The 18309-nt window shown below is 38.6% G+C and overlaps 2 protein-coding genes across 2 annotated transcripts in view; one reads left to right on the top strand and one right to left on the bottom strand.

The window, feature by feature from the left end:
- The first annotated feature begins 3988 nt into the window (after window positions 1-3988).
- LOC139937701 (peroxisomal trans-2-enoyl-CoA reductase-like) overlaps window positions 3989-18309 on the top strand; it is a 267220-nt gene continuing 252899 nt past the window's right edge. The window contains exons 1-8 of the mRNA XM_071932981.1: window positions 3989-4127; window positions 5251-5384; window positions 6129-6294; window positions 7054-7135; window positions 8030-8126; window positions 8579-8683; window positions 9665-9779; window positions 10403-12316. Of these exons, the coding sequence (XP_071789082.1) occupies window positions 3989-4127; window positions 5251-5384; window positions 6129-6294; window positions 7054-7135; window positions 8030-8126; window positions 8579-8683; window positions 9665-9779; window positions 10403-10491 (927 nt within the window). The 3' untranslated portion in view covers window positions 10492-12316. The remainder of the gene's footprint in view (window positions 4128-5250; window positions 5385-6128; window positions 6295-7053; window positions 7136-8029; window positions 8127-8578; window positions 8684-9664; window positions 9780-10402; window positions 12317-18309) is intronic.
- Window positions 10500-17218, bottom strand: LOC139937702 (peroxisomal membrane protein 11B-like). Its single transcript, XM_071932983.1, has 4 exons — window positions 17088-17218; window positions 15570-15685; window positions 14825-14988; window positions 10500-13708 (listed from the first exon to the last, which is right to left on the bottom strand). The coding sequence occupies exons 1-4, from the start codon at window positions 17189-17191 to the stop codon at window positions 13379-13381; spliced, it is 714 nt and encodes a 237-aa protein (XP_071789084.1). The 5' UTR covers window positions 17192-17218; the 3' UTR covers window positions 10500-13378.

Here is an 18309-nt window from a genome sequence, read left to right on the forward strand (position 1 = left end):
TTTGACTCCCATAAATGGCCGACCATGTTAGTTCGCACAGTAGAAGGAAAACCACGCAATTTCGAGGCAAACTTGTGTGGATCATTGTATTCTACTTTTAAAACATCTTTCCAACCATATGCATTTTACAAAAAACGGTTACAAACGGATCCAAGGCAACGTGTTCCTTTAAGTGATGGGGTAATTTGGACATTATCGCATTTTTTCATACAGTCTGGCTTTCTTGTAGAATTTTTAATAAAAACAAAATAATTGTCTAAACAATTCCAACTCATGGAATTCCAATGCCTATCCGGTGTGAGGATTAGCACTTTTTTTATTTACAACAATTATTTCCAGGGTGAGTGAACAATACATCATTAATTGGTAGGCCGATAGTATAAGAAATACGAGTTCATATCATGTTTCTCTTTTATCCGGCCCGGCAGCGATTTTTGTTTCCCCAAACGACATTGCAATTGTTTTCCCTGCCGCTGTGATTGGCTCTTTCCGTCAGACTATACGTCATCATGCTTTTTTCACCAAATCATTGCAATGTCGTTTGGGAAAACAAAAATCGCACCGGGCAGCCTTATTTAAAATTTGTTCCTCAGAAATCCATAAAAACTTAAACCCAATCTGCACTGATTATGTCTGCAGGAGTATGTTCTGTTTCATTTTGCTATAAAATTACCGAAAATCCCAATTAATCTGAAAACTTGACCATGCATATAAAAATCTTTGCTCGCTCCTAGTATATAGTGTGTTTTATCTATAGTCTCAAAGTTGAATAAATTATTTTTCTTTTTCAATTTGCTATGTATTGTGTAACCCGACTTATCTTGTATTTGTTGAATTTGTTGTAACACTTTTTTTTGTAGTATAACGCAATTCTTTATCTTTTAACTTTGCACATTGAAGCGATTTTTGCCGTTGGGTCAAATCGCCACCTGTTTACATTTTAATGTGTTGATAATAAAATAAATAATAAAAAGAAACTTCGTGTGTGACTTTCTATGCTCCTCTTGCCTTTATGGCGAAAATCAATTATTTAGTTATTGGTATTACATTAATTTCAGTATTGCCACTTGTCGTGTATAAACAAAAAAGTATGTGATAATGGAGACAGATGTTAAAATTATTATATCGGGCGGATAATTTTTCTCTTCATAAAAAATTATTATTTTACAAAATTTTATCCTGGAAGTTCCCTATCCTACCCCATATGTCGATGTGTGAAGGTACTCATCACTCAGTGACCCCGAGTTCTGAGACAGCAAGCATGGGCGTCTACACGGGTGGGATTCGAACCCGCCGCCCTTGCACTTCGAGAGCAGTGTCTTACCAACTACACCACCGAGACTGCCCGGCGGCTAATGGCAGTTCGATGTTTAAGTAGCGGGTATCTGCAAACGATTTAATAGATGTTTTGCATCGGGGATAAAGAATATTCATTTTGGTGGCAGAAGCAATAATAACTGTGTCTGGTGAGCTAGAACAATCACTGGGTTACATTTATTACTTAATTCGAAGCCTCATTGATATAACCAAAGAAATGTAATCTGCACTAGTATAGCTCGCTCTATATTCTTATTTTTTTTTAGTGCTAGTAGTGCCCATGTTTTTTTTTTTTTATACAGTAGGCCTGCAACTCACTATGTCTATCTCGACGTTATCGTCATTTTTAAGTGAGGTATGGAGATGGATTTTCTGAGTGCAAGGGGGGGGGGGGGGGTTAACAGCTGGTAGCGGATGGGTGAAACCTTTTATTTACTCATTCACCCAAATTCCTTTTTTTCTCGAAAATTTTGTCTGTAAGGCCTAATTAATTAATTTCAGTATTGCCACTTAAGTCATGTATAAACAAAAAATTATGTGATCATGGAGACAGATGTTAATATTATTATATCGGGCGGATAATTGTTTTCATCATATTTAGTATTTTACCAAATTTTATCCTGGGCGTTCCCTGTGCCCATACACCGATGTGTGTATGGAGGTGCTCATCACTCGGTGCTCCCAGGTTCTGTGAAAGCAAGCATTGGCGTCTACACGGGTAGGATTCGAACCCGCCACCCTTGCACTTCGGGAGCAGTGTCTTACCGACTACACCACCGAGACTGCCCGGCGGCTAGAGGCAGTTCGATGTTTAAGTAGTGCAAACGATTTAATAGATGTTTTGCATCGGGGATAAAGAAGTGACCCGCCTGGCCGAGCTAGAACAATCACCGGGTCACACTAATTAATACTTTAAATTGGAAGCCTGGCTGATTTATACCACATCAAAATATAATCTGCTATAGCCGTGCGCTCCATCTCCTTTTTTTTTTTTTTTTTTTTTTTTATTATACAGTAGGCCTACAGCTCACCTAGGTCTACTTGATGTTATCACATTTTTTTAAAGAGGGATATTCTGAGTGGAGGTAGGGGGGGGGGGGGGGTTATAACAGCTGGTAGCAGATGAGTCAAACTTTTTATTTTACTCATTCACCCAAAACCTTTTTCCCCCGAAAATTTCGTCTGTAAAGGCCAAATTTGTTAATGTCCATCAAAATACCTATTGAATTTTACAGCATCTTTAATTCACAACAGAAACACCGTGTGTGGCTTTCATGCTCCCCTTGCTTCCATGGAGAAAATTAATTATTTAGTTATTGGTAATACATTAATTTCAGTATTGCCACTTAAGCTAGTCGTGTATTAACAAAAATAATACGATATTACGGAGACAGATTATATCGGGTGGATATTTTTTTCTTCTTTATTTTTGGGGTATTTTTACCAAATGTTATCCTGGACATTCCTTTATCTCATACATCGGTGTGTGGAGACACTCATGACTCGGTATCCCGGGTTCTGTGAAGGCAAGCAGGGGCGTCTACATGGGCGGGATTCGAACCCTCTACCCTTGCACTTCAAGTCCAGTGTCTTACCGACTACACCATCGAGACTGCCCGGCGGCTAGAGGCAGTTCGATGTTTAAGTAGTGTATCTGCAAACGATTTAATATATGTTTTGCATCGGGGATAAAGAATAATTATTGGCCGAGCTAGAACAATCACCGGGTCACACTTATTACTTTAAAGATGTTATGTCAGATTTTTGGCCGATTTGACCCAACAATTTTAATTTAAAACTCAATAGGTATTTTGATGGGGGTCGAAAAAGTTACAAGCTTTCATTTGAGCCATTGCTCGAAAAAGTCCGCCAATTATTAGTAGCAGTGAAATAAAGTGCTCAAAATTAGTTTCTGATATCACGTGACCAATTCTTATGTGTTTTATAAGAAACGTTTTAAATTGTTGTCATGGTTCCTGACCATTAAAAGTGAAAGTTAAAATTGTTTTCGTTAGAGCGGGTGAAACTCTTTGAAATACCATTCACTCAAAAAAAATCTATTTGTTAATGTTTGGGGCAAAAAATCTGACATAGCATCTTTAAATATGAAGCCTGATTGATATTATACCACATCCAAATGTAATCTGCTATAGCCGTGCGCTCCATCTCCTTGTTTTTTTAAATTTTTATTTTATTTTTTTACTTTTTTATACAGTAGGCCTACAGCTCACCTAGCTCTACTCGATGTTATCGACATTTTTTTAAAGAGGGATATTCTGAGTGGAGGGGGGGGGGTGGGTATAACAGCTGGTAGCAGATGAGTGGAACTTTTTATTTTACTCATTCACCCAAAACCTTTTTTCCCCGAAAATTTCGTCTGTATAGGCCAAATTTATTAATGTTTTGTTTGTCCATTAGAACTACAACTAAAATAAGTCGACAAATAACGAGGGTCAAGTTGTCACAAGTAAGATTTGATTCAAACCCCCAAACTTCGTCACCGAAGAGAAGAGATCCATCTTTATGATTAATTTTGTCAGAAGTGTTGTGCGCCCCTTTAGTTTTTAAAGTCCGTTCATTTTCCGTCGCACCTCCCCTTTTTGTGTTTAGTCTGGTGGCAATGAAGCGGCAACATTTTAAGTGGTTTACTTACGACGATACTTCTAGGGATATGACATCATACACAAAGGTAAACATGGCGGCGGTTTCAAGTGTATTTCGTGCTGGTCTTTTCGCTAATAAAGTTGCTATTGTTACTGGGGGTGCCTCTGGGATCGGGAGAGCCATAAGCCAGGAACTGCTTTACTTAGGTATGGTGAATTTTGTGTATAAAATTCCGTATTTCTGTATGTAAAATAGCGTTAAAAAGCCTTTCTGAAAAAGTCGTTGTGTACAGTGTAACAGTGTGTAAGTGAGTGTTGCACCACTCACAGTCACACTTTCACAGTTATAGTACTTTCAGGAACACACTTACAGTACAGCATTACATTATTATAATTATTGTGATTCCTGAAGAGTGAAAGTGAAAACTTGTGATTTTGTGTGTGTGATCGTAGACGTACATTATAGTACTCCTACCTCGAGCTATGAAGTTCGTTCTGTTATCATGTAGCTGCGGAACAAACTTCATATTTCTAGTTAGGAGAAGTATTCGTACACACAGGCGCTGCCTTAAACTTCGTTCCCTTGGATTTGGAATGGATTGGAAGACTTGGTTGGTGGTTCGGACAGCTACGTATAGAACTTATCCATCCCAAGCGACTGGGAATGGAAGGGGAGACCACGCACTCGAGTGATGCAGACACATATTTAATTTTTTGTTTTATCACCTAGTTCGTTTTTGGTTTCTTAATCTTAATCTTTTAAATCTTGACATTAGCGTCAGCACAGTCACATTATTTTTTAAAAAACAATGCACACTGCCTGGAAAAAACAACAATCATCCAAGCGCCTTGGAAAATGGATTCGTTTCAAAATAAATGCTTGGGAAAGCCTGCGTTTTGACTGGTTGGAAAAGTTTCCGTATGGCACCACCACTTTTTCATTCGATATGAAATAATATAATCTAATTTACCTCAATGAGATATCTGTTTTTGTAAAAATTTGTGAAAAAGTGGTGGCGCTGTACAGAAAGTTATCCGATTGGTTAATCAGTCTGCCCTTTGCAGACAAGTTTTGAATAAATAATGCACGTTTCTTGCTCCAAAAAGAAAAAACGCAAACAGGTTGAAAAGGGCCCTTGTGGTTTGCCCCTCAACTCGCGAGAGTGGTCTCCTCTTCCAAGTTCAAGTCCAGTTTGCTCTACGAAGCTGTCCAAGCGACGAAGGCCCAGACAAATGCTGAGAAGGGGACACAGCAGTTTCCCTCTGGTTAGGAGTATTTCTGTGCGGAAACTTTAAATTTGTATTTGAACTTTTTCTTTCCACATTGAAGGATGTAAAGTTGTAATTGCATCCAGGAATCAGGAGAAGCTTCAGAATGCAGTCAGAGAAATGAAGACTCAAATACCGATCAAATCCACAGCTGACATTAAACAAGTCAAATGTAACATCAGAAATGAGGAAGAGGTACTTGTAAATCTAAAGTCTTTGCATTAAAACAAGTGTAAACAACTGCAGAAAAGGCAGAATAGGCGGTGCAGAATAGGCAGAATACGTAGGTGGTGCAGAATAGGCAATACAATGATTATTTGTACCCAAGCCCTTCCTCTACCACCCCCCTCCCAGTCGTCTCCTTGCTCATTTTTCATCCCTTGTTTTTTTCTGTGTGCTTTCTGCCACTATCTTTCTATGTTATTCCACTTGAATTTGACTGTTTCTGTTACTTTTTTCGTTTGTTGTTTTGTGTTCTCCCAAAAATCCTTCAAGAAATATACTGCAAGGATTAAAACATCAGGGCTTTTTCACTTTGCTAATGTTTTGCACAACCTTTAAATATTTGTTCCTTGTATGATGAGATGTTGATAATAAAACTTAATGAGATAATTGGTTTAATCTCTGCTCTTACCAATTTCTAATCTCCCTTTTGAACCCATCCATATCCAATCCTTCATGGGGAGACCGATCTTTCTCACATCCTGCCCCACACCTATGCAACAAATTGCCGGCAAAAGTTAAATCTTCTGTTTATTGAACCCTTTGATGTTTTTAGCTTTAAAGCTTAGGCTTGTGTTTCTATTTTGATTATTATTCAATAACGTTATTGTTTGTTTATCACCACCACCACTTTTGTGGCTATGTCATGTATGTGCGCTATATAAGTTTTCATTAACATTATTATTGTTATTAACATTTCCACTTCTACTGTTGCAGGTGAAAGCATTAATGGACTCAACGTTGAGCTACTACGGAAAGATAGATTATCTTGTGAACAACGGCGGTGGGCAGTTTATGAGTCCGCTTTCTAATATCAAACTGAAAGGATGGAATGCCGTTATCGACACCAACCTGAACGGCACATTCTTGTGTAGTAGAGAGGGTATGCAGCTGACCCAAATCTCATTGAGCAGCTTAAAGGCACTGGACACAACTAGTAATTGTCAAAGACTAGTATTCTCACTTGGTGTATCCCAAATAACAAACCTGTGAAAATTTGAGCTCAATTGGTCATTGAATTTGCAAGAGGATAATAAAAGAAAACACACCCTTGTTGCATTACTTTAAAGGCAGTGGACACTATTTGTAATTACTCAAAAATAATTATTAGCACAAAACCTTACTTGGTAACGAGTAATGGGGACAGGTTGATATTATGAAACATTGTGAGAAACGGCTCCCTTTGAAGTGACTTAGTTTTTGAGAAAGAAGTTATTTTCATCGGATTTGATTTAGAGACCTCAGATTTAGAAATTGAGGTCTCGAAATCAAGCATCTGAAAGCGCACAACTCCGTGTGACAAGGGCGTTTTTTCTTTCATTATTATCTCCCAACTTTGATGACCAATTGAGCTCAAATTTTCACAGGTTTGTTATTTTATGCATATGTTGAGATACAGCAAGTGAGAAGACTGGTCTTTGACAATTATCAATAGCGTCCAGTGTCTTTAAGGAGAAAGGAGACTTTGAAGATGAAACTTAACATTTCTGCTTGAACTTTTCAAGGGGCACCAAGTCAATGACAAGAGTCTTTATTGGGGCAATTGCCTCTGTTACTTGTGTGAAGTTTCAGACCTACACTATGTAGTTGTATTTTGTAGTTATTCTGTCATCAAATCTAAGTTTCACTTTACTTCTGACAGCTTACAACAAGTGGATGGTCGATCATGGAGGTGTGATTGTAAACATCATTGTAGATATGTGGAATGGCTTCCCTATGATGGGGTGAGTACCGGGCCAGATTTAGAGCTTGGGTTTCAGAGGGGAAAGAATCTTGGAGTCAAGGGTTTCTTTGAACATTCACATACAAAGTAAGCAAGGTTTATGGAGACACATTGTAATGAATGTATCTTTTGAGCTTTGTTGGTTCTGAGAAGAACCAGTAGCTTTACCAACTCCTTTGTGTTTAGGAAAAAACTATAAATAAATAGTGAACTTGCGGGCACAACTTTGTGTGAATCTCTTTTGTGTGAGTGTTGGCTCTTGGAAGATCCGGTTTGGTCTCGACGTTTCGAACAGTATACTCTGCTTATCTTTTTAATCCACCAGCTCTTCTCAGAACCACCACAGCTCATTAGAGATTTATTACATGGTGTCTCTGCAAACCTCACTTGATTTTATCTCAACCATGCAAAGTTTCAGATCCTACTTGATTTGTTATGATAAGCAAGTGTTTCCCATTATCTTAACAGAGTTGTGGAAGTGTTGTGGCCGAGCGGTTAAGAGCCCGAATTCAAACTCTGGTGTTTCTGATCAGCAGAGTGTGGGTTCGAATCCCAAGCCGTGACACTTGTTCTCTTAAGCAAGACACTTAACCATTGCTTCGTCCTTCGGATGAGACGTAAAGCCGTTGGTCCCATGTGTTGTGTAACGCATGTAAAAGAACCCAGTGCACTTATCGAAAAGAGAAGGGGTTCGCCCCGGTGTTCCTGGTTGTGGCTGCTTAATGCGCCGTAGCACCTTGTAAATCCCTATAAGGTGCTAAATAATTGGGTCTCAGAATTCATCACTGCAATAACCTTTCTGAGAGTTTGTATATACTCAGCGCCTTGAGTACCTTGTTTGGTAGATACGTGCGCTATATAAGACTTCGATATTATTTATTATTATATTTTACAGACACACCGGGGCAGCAAGAGCAGGAGTAGAGAACCTTACAAAGACGGCATCCTTAGAGTGGGCACCAAGTGGAGTTCGCATCAACTGTGTAGCTCCTGTAAGTGTTCCTACAACATCTGCTCCAACCAATAGACTGCAGTTTTGCATGTATTTGAACATTGGGAAACAGTGCGCGAGTTTGATTCCTTCATGCGTTAAAGCAATAAATGTAGGACTAAATTGGTCCTCAACTTATTTGACCGCTCGCAAGACTTGCACGCTCTATACCACGTGGTCAGACCTAACACTATATTCTTAAAATTGTAATGCAATGTTTCTAGAGAAAATTTGGGATGAACATATACAAATACTAGAGCAGGAATTGAACCTATGACCTCTAGATCAACAGGCCATCGCTCCACCAACTTAGCTAACTAACCTTAATGTTGGTGGTCTCCCTATTTCGTCAATATCTTTGTTCTCTATAATTTGTTAGTTTGTGTGATTCACTTTCTGAGGTTTATTATTGAGTAATAAATAACCCTGAAATATTGTTTTTGATTTAAACAGGGGACAGTTTACTCAGAATCAGCGGCTGCTAACTACGCAACTCCAGAGATCTTTGAGACTGCAGTTCCTGCCATTCCAGCAAAACGGCTCGGCAAAGTAGAAGAGGTAGGACAATAATTGGACACTTTTGAGACACTGGTGGCAGCAGACGTAACAGTCCTTTTTTGCGACTCTGAGCATGCGCCCACTTGCTCAGTATAGCGCGTAGGATTGAACTGTGAAAAAGACCGTCTAAAAGTCTCCCTTATAAATGGATTGTTTACTAAGAAAAAAATCCAGTTTGAAACCTGCAACATGGCGTCTGAAACCATGGTTAAGACTGTGTCTGAACTTTCAGCTCCAGCTACAGTTGTATTCTCAGATCATCATCAGTTGAAGTATTGACCCAATTCACCTGGCGTCATCATCAGAAAAATCTTGAGTGCGCCATACTGGTGGGCAATTTCAGTTGTTTTTATATATAACTCTATGCCCTGCAGTATCCAGTGTAGTGCGCATTTTAGGCGACGCGGCGTTAATACACGTAAACCTAACTGCCCACCAACATGGTGAGCGTGGCATCAGTCGCCGCGTGTGACGCGCGTGCAAGGGGTCAATAGGATGTTGTTGGGAACACCCTTTAGCAACAGTCATGGCCGTTATCAAAGCTCCCAATGGGAGACTTTGGAACGCTAGGTGGCAGCAGACTTACCAGGTAAATTTCCATTGTTTAAGTAGTTCAGGGCAAGCGCACATTACTGAGAACAATGGATTTTACCTGGTAAGTCTGCTGCCACCAAAAGTCTCCTATTTGGATACAGCCATGGTCAGGTATCTGATGACCAAAGAAAACAAATTATTCCATAAATTGGAGAGAAGACTCAAAGATTCTTATCAGAATATTTGGCTTAAATTTTTAATTTTGGTTTGTGTTTGAGTTTTTTTTTTTTATTGCCCCCACTTTTATTTTCTGGTTATGTATTGTACAATAGGCCTTTTTTATATTTTTATTTTTTTACTGTTGACCACCCCTCCCCCCAAAAAAGAATAACTCAAAACTAACAATAGTGATAATTACAAATGAGTTTGAATATATGCGTTTTCCAGATATCAGCCGCCGTGTGCTTCCTGTTGTCACCAGCAGCTTCCTACATAACTGGAGAAACCATTAAAGTGGATGGAGGGTCAAGTCTTTACGGGCAGTCAGGATGGCATGTACCAGGTGAGGTTTTGTCTTGATTCATAAACATGAAGTTTTGATATCAGATTCTACAATAATAGAATCCTTAACACAATTTAATGGCAGAGGGCGCCACAGTTGTGGTAAAGATTCTTCTTTGTACAATACAAACAATGAAAGTTACTGAATCAATACTAGGTATGAGTACACAGCAACCCCCCTTCCATAACAAGTAACATAGAACTCACACCCCAACCATACAAACAGAATCAAATAGGAGGCTGTTTTTGTGTTTGTAGCGTTTTTTTTTTTTTACTGTTCTGTGGTCAAGTCAGTACATTTTCTTTAAAGTTTTTTATCATTAAGTAGCATAAATCTCATCAGGGAAGGCCTGGATTTTTATCTGTGAGAGGTGAGGCGATTTTAATTTTGCAAAGGGCACTTCCATTGGAAAGTCATGAAGTCTATGGAAAATTTTGGAAGGTGCACCAATGTTACAACGGGGCAACTAGGCCAAGGTCTGGAGTGTAGTTTCAGGTCTGTTGGGGGGGGGGGGTTGGGATTAAAGCATTCTTTAATAGAAGAAGAAATATTTCATCAGTTTTATTTGGTAAACAGATTTTCAATTTGTTTTTACAAATTTGTTTTGTTTTTCTTTGTTTCAGATCATGATAGATCAAAAGCCTATGAATGGAAGAGTGACATCAAAGATAAAGCAAAAACAATTGAAGAAATAGATAAATCAAAACTATGACGACTCTATATTTTTCCAATTAAAAAATTTATTCAAAATTTCAATATAAATGTAAAATTTGTACATCCACTGGCAAAGTAAACCTGTATATAAATAATTAATATTTTCATTTAAAAGTTTGAACCAAAAGTACCTCGACTTTAATTTAATATTTAAAGAGCTGAAGAAAACATTTTGCAAATTATGAAATGGAATAATGCCATATGCTCTTCTCAAAGACAAATCAAAGTCACATCAAAAATTGGTAAGATAAAGAGGTAGAAACAAAAGAAAGAAATACCCATGGGCTGATTTCAAAACAGCTGAGATTAAAGGAACACGTTGCCTTGGATCGGTCGAGTTGGTCTTTGAAAAGCATTTGTAACTGTTTGTTATAAAATGCATATGGTTAGAAAGATGTTTTAAAAGTAGAATAGAATAATCCACACTTGCCTCAAAATTGCGTGGTTTTCCTTTTACTTTGCGAACTATAAACACGGTTGGCCATCTAAATGGTCGACCGTGTTTGTCGACGAGGTAAATGGAAAACCACGCAATTTCGAGTGATACTTGTGTGGATCATTACTATATTCTACTTTTAAAATATCTTTCAAATCAATGCATTTCATAACAAAACGGTTACAAACGCTTTTCAAAGACCAACTCGTCCGATCCAAGACAATGTGTTCCTTTAAGATGAAGAGGAAGCTGCAAACCGTATTTTGTTTGTTACTTTAATTTTACGTGCTCAGCAATCTAAACTTCCTAGCAAAATGTGATGTCACAATACAAGTTTTTGGGTTGATATTGACAGCTCACCGTAAGATACATTTGAATGCCTAGTGATATCCAGCCCTGCCGTCAATTTCACCAAACTCTTCCTAACCTAGGATCAATCTAAAGACATAGGACGAGTTAAATTCTGTATATGCAGATGGCGTCACATTTAACCTACCCTAAGTTAGAGTCCTAACTCAAAATAGGATTAATCCAAGTGTTTTGTGAAAATTAACTGCTGGTTCATTTCATTTGAACAAACCAGATTCCGATTTTACAAAGCACTAAGATTTATCTTAAAATCAGTTGGCAGTATTACCATAATGATTTGTATTGTGACACTTTGCTTAGCAGTTACGATTGATACAAAGGTTAATCAATCTTAGCTCTTTGTGATGTCAAGCCCATAGCATTTGTATATTTGGATGGCATTAATGGTTAGATACATTTTTAATCACAGTCATTTTTAGGAAACAGCTTTCTATAAAAAAAATATTACATCATGTTTTAATAATTTGATTTCAGACTGCAACATTTAAAATTCAGAACTGTTGAGCACCATTTGTTTACGAATGATATTTTTTTAAATAACAGACTGCAATTGTTTTAAAATTCAGGGTTTTTCTTTGTTGTTACTGTGCATTTTGACTAAAACGATAAAACAAACTGTTGTTGATAATTGGCAGTAAATAAAAACTTGTAGTTTGAACCAAAACTAAATGTTAATTTATGTTTGTTAAATTCAACTGAATAGCGTTTTGTGCAACTTCGCCTTGTCAATAAAATCCCTTTTACATGATCATTTTATTTTTTGTTTTATTTCATATTTTCAGTTTCACGTTCTTTCTTTGGCAATGGAAAGGTACAAATGAAAACATAATTTCTGATATTGTTGAACACAATTATTGTGAGAAGAAATGTATCATCAAACTTCCATGCCCAACATGTAACTTGTATACTCCCCAGGGAGCTGAGATGGTTTTAAGGAATTAATTAAATGTCCCAGTGACCAGCCGTCGATTTCACCAAACTCTTCCTACTTTAGGATTAATCTTAGGACTTTGGACGAGTTAAGTTCCGTATTCAAAGGCGTTGGACACATTTAACCCATCCTAAGATAGGACGGGTTACTCATCCTACCTCGAGATAGGATTAAACTTCGCATTTTGTAAAAACCGGCTGCAGGGGTAATAATGTTGGAAGCACTTTGGGACGCCCTTCGGGAGTGTATAGCGCTATATAAAAACGATTATTATTATTGTGTACGATGCCCTTGTACTAAGTCCTACATATGTGTACAAGGAGAAGATGAAAAACACCCAGCCCCCGATTTCACGAAGTGCTGCGATGCGTCGCAAGTGCAAGTTGCGACCGGTTACACGTCGTAAGTTGCGAACTCGTCGCAGCCGTGACGTGTCTTATAGGTCTACGACGCATCGCAAACCCTACAACGCGTCGCTACTTGCGATGAGTTTCGTGAAATCGGGGGCTGGTCTCTCAAGATGTAACCGTTTGTTGTAAAATGTATATGGTTAGAAAGATATTGTAAAAGTAGAATACAATGATCTACACAAATATGCCTCGAATTTGCGTGGTTTTTTTTTTACCCTGTCGACTAACACTGTCGGTCATTTATGGGAGTCAAAATTTTGACTCCCATAAATGGCCGGCCGTGATAGTTCGCGACGTAAAAGGGAAACCGTGCAGTTTCGAGTGATACTTGTGTGGATCATTATATTCTACTTTTAAAAACATCTTTCTAACCATATGCATTTCATAACAAACGGTTTAAAACGCTTTTAGTAGACCAACTCGTCCGATCCAGGGCAACGTGTTTCTTTAACTGTGCTCAACTTCATAGTTGATCAGTAGTTCATCATGAATCAAAAGTTTTGGTCACACATTTCATTTTGCTCTTGTTGAATTAATAGACTGTTCACTTCTCATGAACATTTTTATTCAAACAAAACACAGTTCTGAAAGCTGTATTGCACTCGATGCAATTTTGCACAGCAGTACTTTACTCTCAAGTTAACTTTGCTGAACTTCATAGTTGATCAGTTGTTCATGTGTAAATCACAAGTTCGGACTTCATTTCGCTCTCGCTGAATTTTTAGAATTCAAAAACTGTTCACTTCCCATGAACATTTTTATTCCACACTAAATGAATTGCTGTGACGGAAGCAATGACCCCTCCCATCGACCCCAAACCTTTGCTTACGTATCCTAGTACAGACACAGGGATCCATACATCACTAAGATTGACCATGAGACCGAGCCGAGCCTTATGCATGTCTCGCTTGAGCTCTACTCCTTGATTAGACTTCATCAGTCCTTCTCGTTTCAGGGCCTCTGCTTGACGCGTCAGCAGTTGGATCTTACGGAGGTCATTTAAGGTCAAAGAGAGTAACGCTACGAGCCAGTACCACGCTGAGCGTTGACCCCATTTCTTGATATCTACCTGTTCAGTAAGGAACAATTGAATTTGTTATTGCACAAAATGTCAATCTATTAAATCGTTGCGGTACCAGCTGCTAAAATGTAGGATTCAAACTGCTTCTAGCTACCGGACAATCTTGGTGGTTTAGTTAGTAAGACACTGCTCTAGGATTGCAAAGGTCCTGGCTTGAATCCCATCCGAGTAATATGCCTGTGATTTTTTTTTTACAGAGCTCAGGAAAGTACCAAGTGAGTACATGTATACAGTGGTAACACACATCTATGTGTGTAAAACCAAAATTAATATGCAATAACAAAATTCAAAGAAATATCTCACAATTTTGAGGACTTTAGTCTACTTGTTATTCTTCAACCTTTTTAAACTGATAATAAAGGGAAGGTACACGTTTGGTAATTGTCAAAGACCAGTCTTCTCACTTTGTGTAGCCAATCATAACCATGAAAACAATAAGCCTGTGACAATTTGGGCTCAATCGATCATCAAAGTTGCGAGAAAATGATGAAAGAAAAAACACTCTTTTTGGACGATTTTGTGTGCTTTTAGATAGGAATAAATTTGAGTGAGAAATTACCCCTTTCTCAAAAACTACGTTACTTCAGAGGGAGTCGTTTTCCACAATGTTTAATACTATCAACAGCCCTCCAATGCTCGTTACCAAGTCAGTTTTTAAGTTAATATTTGTTTTGAATAATTACCAAATGTCTACCTTCCCTTTAAGACTTTTAGCTTGCTCAAAATACCAACTTTTATTTATTTAGATTGCCTGACATGTAAAAGCCAACGAAAAGCCACTTCAAGATAACGGCTACAAGAAACTGATTTGGGCTTTCGACCCAAACCAACTGCCACCAGAGTGCACCGTGCACTACACCCCTGCGCCATGACACGCCAAAAGCATCCTTACATTTAAACGCTGTATTCCACTGTAGTAATTTTTCCTTTGCAATTGGTCACCAAAAATTGAATATGTACCAAGTCACTTCCCCTTGTGGTTCAATACTTCAAATCAAAATGAAAACAAAAACATGAGCTACATATAAAACACAAACAAAACAACAGATTGTACAGATGAAAAAAAAAGTAATGAAATGATTTGAATCAAGGTTTCGTTCTTACATCACAAATCTTAGTTCTGCCGAGCCATACCAGGTGATCTATCAGCAGCCACAGTGCTTTACCAGTGAAGCCAATTAAGGTCAAGAATCGTTGAATGTCATCCGTCTGTTGGAGTGCATCCACTGCCCTCTGTGCAAACTCCATGGAACGGAACATTCGGAATACTAAAACGAGATCAAGAATAGAGAAAAGAAGTTTGTAAGATTTATTTTACTCACAACAATTTTTTGAGGCTGGACTTGAATCATACAGAACCAGGTCATGCCCTTGTCTTGGCATCGGTGCCCCTTTTCCCCCATACACTTGAAAGATTTCCAACGGAAGCGCCCTTTGCAAAATAAAAGTGGCCTTGCCCTTAGATGAAATTCCAGGCCTGCTTAGAAGGACTGTGGTATGGCTTGAGTTCAAATATATTACTGGACTGTAAATATTTGTACAAAACTATGTTTTTTTTATTGTTTTTTTTAATGAGCTTTCAGGAGGATGTTGAAGGCAGCAAGGCGATTGCCTCTAACGACCCCTGGGGCTGATTTCACAAAGAGTTAAGTGTATTGAACCATTCAGTTGTGCATTTAGATTCATTTGGGATCTGGAGGACTCAGGAGGGGTGGCTATAAAGTAACCCATTGTTATGCCACTGCCTCCGTGCCTCTTAGTAGAAATTTTGAATCCATTGTGTCTGGAAAAACTGTCTTGTCCTTACAGTACAGGAACATATCGCCTGCAGTTTTTTAGCCCAACGTACATTTTCTTGATGTAGTGACAGCTGCTTCGAGCTGTTGAACCTTTTGTACCGTGGTGTCTGGTCCTCCATATCTTGTAAAGTACCAAAGCAGAAACCTTGAGGCATATTGGGTAACCCTGTTAAAAAAGAAAACACACAAATTAATATTGAACAATTTATTTGAATTGGCCCTTGCGGTCCTACTACTTGCCGTCAACTCGCCGTCAACCCATTTTCGTGCCGTCAACTCATTAAATTTACATGAAAAATCTATAAAAAGGGGCACGGAAGTGTTAAGTCTGGGCTAAACTACATATTTCTCATGGTTTTCGGTAAAAATTCATTTACAAAAACGACTTTGTGTTGATAAAAAAAGTACCAATCATTGACATCTTGGGCCAAGACTAATCAATGTGAAAAAGCAAGATGGCGGCCGACAGTTTTTCGGCATAGAGAAATTTTTTTCACAAGAAAAAAACTCAATTTTTATTCCGAAATATGACCCAAAACTTACGCGAATTCTCTTTGAGCTGATACTTTACAGTTCTATGCTTCTTTTGTGGATTTTAAATGTATATTGGAGGAGTTGACGGCGAGTTGACGGCGCAAGTGAGTTGACGGCGAGTTGACGGCAAGTAGTAGGACCCGGCCCTTGATATATAAATACAGGAATGGAATTTATTTAATCTCACCTTGCAAAGGGCACTTCCGTCAGAAAATCTTAAGTATGTATAATAAACAATCTGGGGGACGTTTCACATTTTCATTGCCATTTTAAGGCTAGTGAGAAATGGCGACACGAGAATAAACAAACGGGTCATCCTTTCATCTTTAAAATAGCATAACTCCACTGACTGTACATACATGTATTTAAAGCTATATGAAGCTGATTTAAGCACCAGTGAACTTCTCTTGAAACAAGCTTTCCATTGATTCCCAAAATGCTGCAACCACCGAACCCCCTACCTAGGACCCTGCCCCAAAATAAAAAGAGCCTAAGCTCCACCATTCTGCCACTGAACTGGCATCCCTACCATTTACCAACAAAAACATGACCAACTCAACTGTCAATGAATTACTAATAATTAGCCTAGCCTGGCTAATTATTATAATTTTTAAATTAATATTATAATAAAACTTTTTAAGAAAACAGAAAGTTCCTTGCTTTTATGGCCATGTCGGGGATAACTTTCCGTATGGCGCCACCACTTTTTCACTCATTTTTACAAAAAGGGATATGTCAATCAGGTAAATTAGATACTATATTATTTTATTTCGAATGAAAAAGTGGTGGCGCCATACGGAAACTTTTCCCATGTCGGATATACCGCTTCCGATTGTCGCAACCCTCTCCTTGACCAGAAAAATAAGTGAAGAAAGTGTGGATCTGTTGTGTTATTTATTAAACAATTAAATTTTTCACGAATTGGGTGCAGTGAAAAGCATCATTGACATTCTCAGCCTAAACGTTGATTTGAGCGTGGCAAAGGTGTAAAGAAAACCAAAACAATGCTTCACTTGGTATGATTACGAACAAACCTGTAAAGTTTATCCCGCCCTTCGGTGTACGATGTAAACTTTACGAAATCCCGAACAAATTGTTCATTCACTGCGGACACTGGCCATGGCAGTGGCAACGACATCGTTCAGCTTCGGACGACTTATCAAGCATTATACTGAATGGGGATGTACACAACTTGAGGTCAACTCGGGCCCAGTTCAAATACGTGTATTAACTGACTCGTACCTATTTTGGTCAGGTCGTATTTATTATTTGGCAAGCTCAAACTCGCCACTCTTCAGAAGGTGGGTGTGGTGGTGGGTGTGGTGGTGGGTGTGGTGGTGGGTTGGGGGGGGGGGGTAAATTCGTCTCATGGATGGAGCACGAGTGCGCTCGGCCGGAAGCGTTAAATTTTTACGGCGTGAGGTGGGCCCGCTTAAGGGCATCGACAGATTTTGCATAGGCAAATTAGAGGCATGTTTGATGAACTTCAAAACTTGAGCTGTACAATTTGCGGCTTTGGATTCTACCTAGGCAATATTTTAAATTGTCATACAAGACGTGCAGTAGGCCTATATCAGTTCAATATTATATGCAATACAGTAGTCAACTTTAGATTCTTTCAAAATACATTTATTACACCCCGGGCCTGGCGCTACCACCGACCCGCCCTTAGACCTTTTCGCAAATACCGGGGCGCGCGCGTAAAGCTTGGAATTAGGTGCATTGTGGTCTAGCTGGTAGCAAAATTTGATGCATATCTATCCCACAATGCACCTCATTCAACAGTCTGCGCTTGCGCATTGGTATTTGCGATAAGGTCTTTGGTCACACCATGGAAGTAGAAATGGTTCCACTAGTTGACTCGATGGACAAACAAAAAAGGTACACCGATACTGGTTAGACCAATGCATATAAAGCCAACCAAAAAATTTCAAAAAGAACTTAGAAAACAAAATAAGTTTAGATGCCAGCGAGTACGTTTCTGTTCGATTTCAAAACTTAAACATTATATTGTTGAAAAATATTTATAGAGATTAATGGATCAAATGAAACACTGTAAGTTGAAAGGGCGCCCTCGGACGACGAGAGTTTCGGACGAAATGAATTCCATTTTTGGAGAAGGCCTAGATTGACGTCAGACCTACCTAGGCATCGTGACTAAAGATGAGTAACCCGGCGAACTTCTAACGTCACAACTTCGAGGCTACCACTCTTAAGGGTTAATCAAGAGATATCTAATCACAGTACTAAAGCAAA

Source organism: Asterias amurensis, chromosome 5 (assembly GCF_032118995.1).
Source record: "Asterias amurensis chromosome 5, ASM3211899v1".
In the NCBI taxonomy this organism is placed as follows: Eukaryota; Metazoa; Echinodermata; class Asteroidea; order Forcipulatida; family Asteriidae; genus Asterias; species Asterias amurensis.

What these genes read in the sequence shown, in the direction of transcription:
- LOC139937702 (XM_071932983.1), bottom strand. Translation starts at nt 17,191, where the DNA reads ATGTCGTTGCCACTGCCATGGCCAGTGTCCGCAGTGAATGAACAATTT. An exon ending in GGGCGGGATAAACTTTACAG is followed by an intron (nt 15,686 to 17,087) that starts GTTTGTTCGTAA and finishes CTTTTTTAACAG; the next exon opens with GGTTACCCAATATGCCTCAA. An exon ending in GCAGAACTAAGATTTGTGAT is followed by an intron (nt 13,709 to 14,824) that starts GTAAGAACGAAA and finishes CTTACTGAACAG; the next exon opens with GTAGATATCAAGAAATGGGG.